This window comes from Physella acuta, unplaced genomic scaffold (genome assembly GCF_028476545.2).
Source record: "Physella acuta isolate Inbredline_101_S28 unplaced genomic scaffold, ASM2847654v3 ptg000889l, whole genome shotgun sequence".
Lineage (NCBI taxonomy): Eukaryota > Metazoa > Mollusca > Gastropoda > Physidae > Physella > Physella acuta.
In genome coordinates, this window is record NW_026732406.1 from 464,824 (window position 1) to 476,541 (window position 11,718).

Below are 11,718 nucleotides of genomic sequence, written 5' to 3' on the forward strand. Positions count from 1 at the left end.
GACACAACAGGCACTTATGCCTACATGTATTATGACACACCCAACACCTACATTCACATAGTAGAACACACTCATCTTACACTTATTTACAACACCCCTGACAGGTATACCTACATGTCTGACAGCTATACCTACACGTCTGACAGCTATACCTACATGTCTGAGATAGCCTCCATGACCAGAGTGCCAATCAGAAAACTGAGAGCTATACCTACATGTCTGACAGCTATACTTACATGTCTGACAGCTATACCTACATGTCTGATAGCTATACCTACATGTCTGACAGCTATACCTACATGTCTGACAGCTATACCTACATGTCTGACAGCTATACCTACATGTCTGAGACAGCCCCCATGACCAGAGTGCCAATCAGAAAACCGCCGTAGAAGATCATCACAGCGTGAGACGCCTGGTGTTCGCTGTCACAGACCAGGTTAAACTGGGGGGATTAAGGTTAATCTCATTAGTGGTTGGATTAAGGTTAATCTAATTAGTGGTTGGATTAAGGTTAATGTCATTAGTGAGTGGATTAAGGTTAATCTCATTAGTGAGTGGATTAATGTTAATCTCATTAGTGGGTGGATTAAGGTTAATCTCATTAGTGGGTGGATTAAGGTTAATCTGATTAGTGGTTGGATTAAGGTTAATCTCATTAGTGAGTGGATTAAGGTTAATCTCATTAGTGAGTGGATTAAGGTTAATCTCATTAGTGGGTGGATTAAGGTTAACCTCATTAGTGGCTGGATTAATGTTAATCTCATTGGTGGTTGGATTAAGGTTAATCTCATTAGTGGGTATATTAAGGTTAATCTCATTAGTGGGTGAATAAAGGTTAATCTCATTAGTGAGTGAATTAAGGTTAATCTCATTAGTGAGTGGATTAATGTTAATCTCATTAGTGGGTGGATTAAGGTTAATCTCATTAGTGGGTGAATAAAGGTTAATCTCATTAGTGAGTGGATTAAGGTTAATCTCATTAGTGGGTGGATTAAGGTTAATCTCATTAGTGAGTGGATTAAGGTTAATCTCATTAGTGAGTGGATTAAGGTTAATCTCATAAGTGGGTGGATTAAGGTTAATCTCGTTAGTGGCTGGATTAAGGTTAATCTCATTAGTGGTTGGATTAAGGTTAATCTCGTTAGTGGTTGGATTAAGGTTAATCTCATTAGTGGCTGGATTAAGGTTAATCTCATTAGTGAGTGGATTAATGTTAATCTCATTAGTGGGTGGATTAAGGTTAATCTCATTAGTGGGTGGATTAAGGTTAATCTCATTAGTGACTGGATTAAGGTTAATCTCATTAGTGGGTGAATTTAGGTTAATCTCGTTAGTAACGATTGCTGGTTAAGCTAATATTTAAAACTGTTTGGACAAGAATATTTAAAATCGGAAAAGTGTTTGAGAATGTTAGATGACTATTTCTAAAAACTAAACATTTAAAAGATTTACATTCGTCGAAAGAAAGGCTAGAAAACTAAACAAATGTAGTAGTATTTTGGTTAAATGTTAAGTATTGTTTTTATGCAATTATGGGGGATACGATTGTTGCGGAAAATACACTACAGTAAATAAGTGTCTTGTTTAGATCCGGTCAAAAATAGCAAAATACCGACAGTGCTAAAAGTCACACCTGACTGACGGGTTTGTTATCGGTCATAAATGACTGACGGCAGTTATAAAGTCATACCTGATTGGCAGGTGTTATAAAGTCATACCTGACTGGCAGGTGTTATAAAGTCATACCTGACTGACGGCTGTGTTGTAAAACACGGACTGGTCAAATACCCAGCTGTCACACTTTACTGTGGTAGCGTTCATTCCAATAGTGGTCGTGTTGATGGTGATGGTGATGGTGCTGTTGGTGGTGCTGCTGATGGTGCTATACACAGAACATGAGTCGTCTGGTGGTATCCATTGGTTGCGGGCCTGCTCGTGCTCGGGTGACGTCACGTGATAGGTGTCGTTGGGATACCCCGGGATAGCGCATCTGGTGGGGATACAAGGATAGTCAAGTTGGTTGGTCTGTTGGTCGGTTGGTTGCTTGCTTGCTTGCTTTGTTGGTTGGTTGGTCTAGGAGTGTCCACTCACTTGTGTCTAAATGTGTCCACTCACCTGTGCCTAGGTGTGTCCACTCACCTGTGTCTAGGTGTGTCCACTTACCTATGTCCACTCACCTGTGTCCTCTCACCTGTGTCTTGGAGTGTCCACTCACTTGTGTCTAAATGTGTCCACTCACCTGTGTCTAGGTGTGTCCACTCACCTGTGTCTAGGTGTGTCCACTCACCTGTGTCTAGGTGTGTCCACTTACCTATGTCTAGATGTGTCCATTCACCTGTGTCTAGGTGTGTCCACTCACCTGTGTCTAGATGTGTCCACTCACCTGTGTCTAGATGTGTCCACACACCTGTGTCTAGATGTGTCCACACACCTGTGTCTAGATGTGTCCCTTCACATGTGTCTAGATGTGTCCACTCACCTGTGTCTAGATGTGTCCACTCACCTGTGTCTAGGTGTGTCCACTCATCTGTCTCTAGATGTGTCCTCTCACCTGTGTCTAGATGTGTCCACTTACCTGTGTCTAGATGTGTCTACCCACCTGTGTCCACTCACCTGTGTCGAGGTGTGTACATGAGGTACACCAGCACCACCATGGCCATACCATGAGAGATGGTTACCAAACAGAGCAGGAAGTAAACCCTTTTCTGGTACAGGCCGAACTCGCCCACGTGCTTGATGACGTCATCAAACAACATCCTGTTGGTCGTCTGAAAATGGCAGATATTGAAGCAAGGGCGTAGCGAGGGGGGGGGGGTGCGGGGGGTGCGGACCGCACCGGGTGACACCATTTAGGTGGGTGACACCAAGGCAAAAAATAGGAAAATATATAGAGAAAAACTTGAGGGGGGGGGGGGGGGGTGCAAATCGAAAGTTCGAGGGGGGGGTGCAAATCGAAAATTTGAAAGTTTGTCCCCGGGAAGGGTCGCTACGCCTCTGGGGGGGGGGGGGTGACACCATTAAGTGCCGCACCGGGTGACACCCGACCTCGCTACGCCACTGTATTGAAGTAACCTTTCCGTTCTTTTTTGTTCTTATTTCGCTAGTCTTACTACTGAACCAGATGAGAATTAAATCGCCTGCAACACGGAAACAATGGCGTCAAATCCATGCCTAATGCATTCGTTACATCGTCTTTATCGGACACAATTTCATGTCCGACATCAGTCATTTAAAGTATGCCACACACGTTAACATTTATATTTATAGTCAGCGTTAGTTCATTTAATGGGGTTGTGGCACATCTTGTTACTCAATTTGGACCCACTTCTATACAGCCATTTGTTCCTGATATATTTGTCTCCGATGACAACGCACGAATATCTAGATTTTAATCTAATTAAATATTACATTTATCCTTAAAATTTAATTTAAAGATGACTATATCCAATGTCTAAAAGGGATATAATCCGATTAATTAGTAACTATACTCAATCAGTCGGGTGAGTTGTGTTCACCAATGTTTACATGTGTTAGTCCCCAACACGGACAGTAATAAGCGGCAGATAATTGTATCGTAGGGTTCAAAGTGCAAGCTACTGACTATTTTAGTCGTGTGGGATGTTAACTTCAATAAGAACAACTTTTTCAAAACTTGGAAATATCGACTTATGTTAATTTTTATATTTATGATTCTTCTTGAAATCTTTAATAATAAGTATAACCCTAGCTACCTTAGTTACTGCTAACTTAAGTGTTACGTATAACTTAATTACGTCACTGCTAACCTAAACGTTAAAAATAATTTAGTTACGCAACTCAAAATTAAATGTAAAATATAACTTAGCAACGCCACTACTCACCTAAATGTTAAGTATAACCCTAGCCACGCCACTGCTAATCTTGGTGTTAAGTACAGGTTATATAACGACAGCCTGAACAATGACCTTATATGCATATCCTACTCCAAGGCCACTTAGCGATGGATTTTCAAGACAATCCCCCCCCCCCCCACACACACACACTCTCAACCCCACTCAGCCTCTTAACACCAACACCTGTCGCCATTGTTGACCTATTATCTCGGCAACGAGTTTTGTCTCCATGGCAACCATCATTGCTGCCTTGTAAAAGTTGAGATACTTTTATTGTATCATACATCCAGTAAATCACCCCCCCCCCCCCCCCACCCTCCCAACGGTCACATGTTTAAGTATCGCCTGCGATAAAATAAATCTACTGACCATTACAAGAGAGAAAAATAAAACAGGAGCTCCCACAAAAGAAACACCGTCCCTAGCTGCTAGCCGGAAATCTTGTGGGGAATAACAACTGCAGCGATGTTGATAAACTAGGACAGTAGCTTGCGCATGCGCACACAACCTATTTGCCGGTGAGGCTGTCAAGACTAGGTTTTAAATTGTCCTGGTTTATTTAATTTGGTCATGCACTGCGTTGGTATGGAATGGGAGGGGGAGGGGGGTTGGGGGTACTTAAATGGATAAACACGGGATGCTAAACAACCGGTCTAGACTTGGAAAAGATACAACTTCATTTCCTTGTTTGTTGTCACAGTGTTTGATTGTTAGAGCAATGTAATGGCCCTACTGCTGGGTACCTAAAGCAGCTGAGTGAACTCAGTCGAATATTATAGAACACAGTAGAGATTTTGTACTGCCAGTTTTTTTAATCTACAGTACTGTCGTACGGTTTAAGGGTAGTTTTATCTAAGAAATAATTTAATTTATAAACCGGATGTAATCACCATATAAACAGTACGCTTTATCACTGCTAAGTCAACAATATTTTTTAAAGAATATTTTCTTGGTGTCAATGTTTTTCGGAGTAAGCTTCAAACTGTTGTCAATGGGGTTAGTGGGGGTTTAAAGTCAGGGAAAATCAGGGGAAAGGAAAAATATCAACAGGAAAAAAAAATCTTAGAGCAATGTGACATTTAAAAAATCGACAGTAAGCTCCCCTAAACTGTCACGTGGGTTTAAAAAGTCAGGGTTGGGAATCACATCCAGTAAAATCCGGTTGAAAAAAATGATAGGTTAGTTTGTGCCAGAACCGCTCATTTACTATCAAACATAGGCCGAAGGTTTTTATTTTATGTGCTTTTTGAGAATAAGACATCAAAGTATCAAGTTTTAAAGGTTTTTGAACTAACCGTAAGCTAGAGTAAAATACCACTTCCAATAAACGGACATGGCTCATATTTAGGTATGAGATTTGGTCCACCTAACTGAAACAGTGCACAAGTTGTTGTGTTTACACGAGATGTTTCGTATTGGGGAATATAAAAATCACACTAGAAAAAAAACTGAACGGTAAAAAAAAGTCACAGTTTTTTTTTTTTTTTTTTTTTTTTTGAGGAATAATTTGGTAATGAATGTGTGATTAGCTTGGTCAGTGTTGACTGGAGAGGAGTTCCATGTGGCAAGTCACTTTTAACTCCGTCTTCTTTTCAATCTGCGCCAATCCAAATCTAGTATTACAATAATACAATACAACTGATTCGTTCTGAACATTCGTTTCAATCTTTAGTACAACAACCTTTTAAATGTTTATACATTTCACATCTTTTCTACATGTTTTTCATACTAACTCAATATTTTCATTAATATTAATTAATTAGATCATTAAGCTTATTAATGTTTGCGTTAACTTTTTGTTTGTATTTTCAATTAACTTTAAAAATAATTTGAGTTTTGTTATGTTCTAATAGTATCAAACTTTTTCTTTTAAATTTGTATTTTAAGAAATATTTCATGAAATCAATTTTATAAGCAAATTCCATGCAAACGCAAATGTTTAACTTCTTTCCTGCGACTTTTTTCCTGCGACTCCCCCCCCCCCCCCCTCTAAGCGCGCACGTCATACCTGTGTTACAGTGAGCCCACGCTGCCTGGGTCTAAGTCCGTCTGCTAGTCAAGATGATGTGACAAATATCTAGACAGTCAGTCAGTTTTGTGTGACCACTGGTCACCGCATCAGTCCTTCAAACCTCACGATATCAGGAAACTGATTCACGTGATTTTAACGAGAAGGGGCTGCTATATATAACTAAACAACGTTAAAAACACGTAGATCTAGATTACAGAACACAAAAATAGCAGTTTTTAAACTGCTTACCTTTGTTGTCCTGTTTTCGTGCTAAATTCGAGCGAGGCGCAGCCAGAATGACTGAAAATATTTTTTTGTTTTTATTTTAACCTTTGACCATGACCTTTGATAGAAGTTCTTATTGGCTATTTTCTCTAAAGGTTAGTTACTTCTGTTTCTTAACTTATTTTTTGAATTCCTAAACCACGACTCATTATTGATAAATGTATTGACCACTGTCCTATTTTTTAAGTCCGAGTATTTGATAACTAACGAATTGACGTTCAAAATGGCTAGAGTTGCGCATCAGTTTAATGTAGGGGACACAACTCCATATGCGGAGTTTTCCTTCTAGCAGGGAGTGGGGCAGTTTTTTTTAGATCAATTTTCTCCGAAGGGGGGGGGGGGAGGGTCACTTGAAATTTGGGGGGGGGGGGGGGGAACACTGGTAAAAGCATTTATTTTCTATGTAAATTATATTTTGTTATGGAGTGGTAGGTGGGGGGACAGTCCCCCCTCCCCCCCCCCCCCCCCCAACAAAGATACCTGAAAGAAACTCGGAGGGTGGGAAGAGTAAAAGTTCACACGTCAGTGAAGGTAACATTGATTATGGGGCGAGAGGGGGGGATAATGATTCTAAGAACGTCAAAATGTTATTTATGATTATATGACATTAAAGAGTTTTAAAAATTAAATAGTAGAAAGAAAGCGACACTAGCGCTAAGTCCCCAACAGTTTTAACGTAACGCGCGACAAACCCCCAATTTTGGAGTCTAACATGGGGTTTATAACCCCCGGTCTACGCTCTTTCCACACATGTGAAGGTGCTTTAACAAAATGGCCATGGGAAGGTAAAAATGTTATGTGGGTTTTTTTGTTTGTTGCTGTTGACGAGTTTGAACAAATAAAATCCATGCCGCATCAAAGATGCTGTTTCACTGTCACTGTTTCACTGTCACTGTTTCACTGTTTCACTGTCACTGTTACAATGTCACTGTTTCAATGTCACTGTTTCAATGTCACTGTTTCACTGTCATGATTTCCCGAGCATGACTGTGACTTCAATGTCGTCAAATGTTTGATCCCGCGCAGCCTGCTCTAGGCAACATGTCGGAGATGTACAAGATGGCGGGTCTGACAAGTGGGTGGAATGTTGTCAGTGCTAGATCTTGGTCGTCATACATGTCATTACAGAGTGACAGGCTGGAATTGACAGAGAACATTTTCACATAGATCAAGCTTGATCTAAGACCGAACATTGTCACATAGGTCAAGCTTGATCTAAGACCGAACATTGTCACATAGATCAAGCTAGATCTAAGACCGAACATTGTCACATAGGTCAAGCTTGATCTAAGACCGAACATTGTCACATAGATCAAGCTTGATCTAAGACCGAACATTGTCACATAGGTCAAGCTTGATCTAAGACCGAACATTGTCACATAGGTCAAGCTTGATCTAAGACCGAACATTGTCACATAGGTCAAGCTTGATCTAAGACCGAACATTGTCACATAGGTCAAGCTTGATCTAAGACCGAACATTGTCACATAGGTCAAGCTTGATCTAAGACCGAACATTGTCACATAGGTCAAGCTTGATCTAAGACCGAACATTGTCACATAGGTCAAGCTTGATCTAAGACCGAACATTGTCACATAGGTCAAGCTTGATCTAAGACCGAACATTGTCACATAGGTCAAGCTTGATCTAAGACCGAACATTGTCACATAAGTCAAGCTAAAATTGATAGAAAACAATGGCACTAACATAGAACATCGTTACAAAGATCAAGTTAGATCAAACATACAGAGGCGTAGCGACCCTTCCCGGCGCCCGGGGACATACTTCCAATTTGGCGCCCCCTCGAGAGAAATTTTCGATTTGCACCCCCCCCCCCCTCGAACTTTTCATTTGCACCCCCCCCCTCAAACTTTCGATTTGCACCCCCCTTGAACTTTTCATTTGCACCCCCCCCCCCTCAAACTTTCAATTTGGCGCCCCCCTAAGGTCGGCGCCCGGGGACATATGTCCCCCCCCCGCCCCCCCCCCCCTCGCTACGCTACTGCTAACATACAACATATACACCATTAGTCATGCTAGATCTAACATACAACATATACACTATTAGTCAAACTAAATCTAACATACAACATATACACCATTAGTCAAACTAGATCTAACATAAAACATATACACCATAGTCATGCTAGATCTAACATACAACATATACACCAGTAGTCATGCTAGATCTAACATACAACATATACACCAGTAGTCATGCTAGATCTAACATACACCATTAGTCAAGCCGAAATAACACAGTACACCAACATTGAAATATTAACCTGTGTCAAATATTTATTATAAACGTTGTTCACAAGTTAAAACCAGACCGCTATTCACGTGAAGTAATAAGCATCCTAGTTGTTTCAGGTATTTCCCTTGCTCTAATCATTGCAAATTTATTTTTTTCTTTAACAATTTACCTTCTACCCTCTATTGAAATGCTATTATTAGTCAATGCGATGTTCAACCCTCCTTACCTTCCTATTACACAAACCACTAAGTGGACGGCACTCTAAAAAAACATTGTATTAATAGGGAGGAGGCTCTTATATATATATATATATATATATATATATATATATATATATATATATATATATATATATATATCGTTATATATCATTTCATGTATCACCACCCCTAACGTTATTGTTACATAACTGTTTTAGTATAACTCCTTCTACCACACGTACATCAAGACATAATTTAGTACCACAAGAACGTTATTTTTTTTAAAAAGTTAGCAACAACAAACATAACTTTGTTATTATCCACAGCATTACGAAACTAAGTGGCAGAGCGTTAGGCTGCTAACCCGAAAGTCTCGAGTTCGAATCCGGGTTCAAGTCTGTAGAACGTCCTTGAGTCCACCCAGCTCTGATAGGTACTTAACTCATGCTGGCTGGGCATAGTACTGACCACAGTTCCCTTCATATGTGTTGACAAGAAACATGAACTCTACTTCATCTGCCTAATGGAACGCTAGATCTTTACTTTTTTCTTTATTACGTAACTCGGTATAACATCATGATGGACCCCCCCGACCTTTCCTGCTATATGTACGACGCATCCACATAGTAATTAGTAATAGCAGGCCTATATTAAACGTACTTACATAAGGATGAAGGAATTAGTCTAGTAAATGAACCTAAGGACTAATTAATTAGTACAGTGTATTCACTTCAGGATGAAGCTAACAAAAGACGCGGCCATTGACTTCACGGTTGAGTGCAAACATCAACAACACACCGAGCTGTTTGTCAACAGACCGGAACGCACGAGCAGACGATAGTTGTGTGTAGGTGACGTCACCTTCTACAGCTGCACACTTTAAAACATTGATTCTTGGGATCAATTCATATTCATTGTCAGGTCAGGCGACAGCAGAATGTAAACACTCGACAGTCGTAATTCAACAAACAAAACTGTGGCTACCTAGGGTATTCTCCAGTCATCATAGCATGCTAAACGGCGTGGCCGCTGAGAGCTAGACTGCTAAGCAGAGAGTCGCGAGTTCGAATCCGGGTTCAAATCAGTGGAACGTCCCTGAGTCCACGCAGCTCTGATGGGTACCTAACTCACGTTAGGGAAACAAAGGCGGCTGGGAATAATGCTTACCACACTATCCCTCCGCCCTCCATACATCATCTGCCCCATGTGTCTTGGGCACAAACGGAATTAAGAAGAGATACGCTTACCATTTTAACTTTTTTCATTTCATTTTTTACTGTCACTCAAAATAAACATTTCATAATTCGGCGATAAAGATTTTAGACATCGACGCCACAAAACATGGCTTCGCCACTGCACGAAAATTCAACTTCTCGCTAGATGTTAAAATCATTCGCTTGGAACCTTTTATTTTCCATCAGTCGAATCAGCGTTTGAAGCTGGTTGCCCGGATGTCTAGACAACACGTGACCAGTCCCGCAGCAACTTGTCCTACAAGTAAAAGTGGCCCAACTTACAAGAAAACAACGGGTAGATCGGACACTCGATAACTTGGCTGTCATACGTCATCTTGATTCTACAGACGTCGGGAAATACATTATGCTAATTAGGTGCACATTTTAAAATAAGTAGGCTATTACATCAGGATTGCTTTAAGAATTTGTCTTAAAGATGGGGGTGGGGTGGAAGGGAGACACTTGAAATTTCTGGGTGAGAGGTGCACTTAAAATTTCCATCCTGCAGAGGGAGAGGGGGGGGGGGGGCTAACTGCCTTTGGCTATTAGTACCCCCCCCCCCCCTCCAACAAATCCTGTATTTATATTTCTGAATGCATATTGTTGGAGTCGTTTCTCGTGTGGTTCACACAACATCCCACACGAACAATCACACAACATCCCACACGAACAATCACACAACATCCCACACTAACAACCACACAACATCTCACACTAACAACATCCCACACTAACAACCACACAACATCCCACACTAACAACCACACAACATCCCACACTAACAACCACACAACATCCCACACTAACAAATCACACAACATCCCACACTAACAACCACACAACATCCCACACTAACAACCACACAACATCCCACACTAACAACCACACAACATCCCACACTAACAACCGCCAACAACAGCAAATTCTAGAAGACGTGAATGAACGTACTGACCTCGAGAGCAGCCGGGATCTAAGAAAATATTCACTCAAGTTACACACAGAAGACTAGGACAGATGGATGTTTAATTAGTGTCCAAAAATACCACAATAAAGGAATTTTATTTGAAAGTGGATGTTAAGCTACTGGTAATAAATAAAAAATTAATAGATAAATATCAAATCTCAATGCCAACCCTATCACAAAAACCATAACCCACATGACCCTAAACCTAAACAAATATTGCAATACTACCAGCAACCTGAGCACATAGCATATTTTTGGAAAATGAAGAACTAAGTCTATGTTTAGAAGACTTGGAAGACTCCACAGAACATAATAACCAGTAAACCAAAACATAGATGTACCATATGAGACATAAAACCAAGTCCCTCCTAGCTCAGGTTATACAAAGTTTTGTCGGCCCAGTTGTCTGGGGATTATGTCAAGTCTGATGCACAAAAAATAGATGTACCATATGAGACATACAACCATAAAATAGGTGTACCATATGGTACATACAACAAAGTCCCTCCCAGTACAGGTTATGCTAAGTTTTGTCGGCCCAGCTGTCAGGGACTGATGTTAAGTACAGTACACAAAAAATATGCTAAACAAAAAATTATGGTGTGAAACCGGTGGGTTGGTTCTTTGCTAAATCAGCTGTTTAGTATCAGTTGCTGCATTAAATACATTTGATTAGCATTTATTCAATGTTTTTACAGAAATGTATGGTATTTGTAAAAATACAAAATGTGGGTCAATACAGGAATATCTGTAGTACATACTAAAAAAAAGTAATACAAAACTGGGAATTATGAAGAAGCCACAAATAAATTACTATTGTATAAAAAAAATTGCAACTGCATTAAATAAAAAATCTTTCAAAAAATTACAAATTGGCAAAATCTATGTTGA

General features: G+C 40.2%; 1 protein-coding gene across 2 annotated transcripts in view; it reads right to left on the minus strand.

Annotated features, from left to right (window-relative positions):
• The window catches only part of LOC131952701 (organic cation transporter protein-like), a 35,625-nt gene extending 29,640 nt beyond the window's left edge, over nucleotides 1–5,985 (minus strand). The window contains exons 1-5 of one of the 2 annotated variants that reach the window (XM_059315474.1): nucleotides 5,884–5,985; nucleotides 4,245–4,399; nucleotides 2,617–2,771; nucleotides 1,750–1,993; nucleotides 342–445 (exon numbers count right to left, since the gene is read on the minus strand). In XM_059315474.1, the coding sequence (XP_059171457.1) occupies nucleotides 342–445; nucleotides 1,750–1,993; nucleotides 2,617–2,771; nucleotides 4,245–4,247 (506 nt within the window). In that variant the 5' untranslated portion in view covers nucleotides 4,248–4,399; nucleotides 5,884–5,985. The remainder of the gene's footprint in view (nucleotides 1–341; nucleotides 446–1,749; nucleotides 1,994–2,616; nucleotides 2,772–4,244; nucleotides 4,400–5,883) is intronic. The other variant, XM_059315475.1, reaches the window with a different exon arrangement.
• Between the last annotated feature and the right edge of the window lie 5,733 nt (nucleotides 5,986–11,718).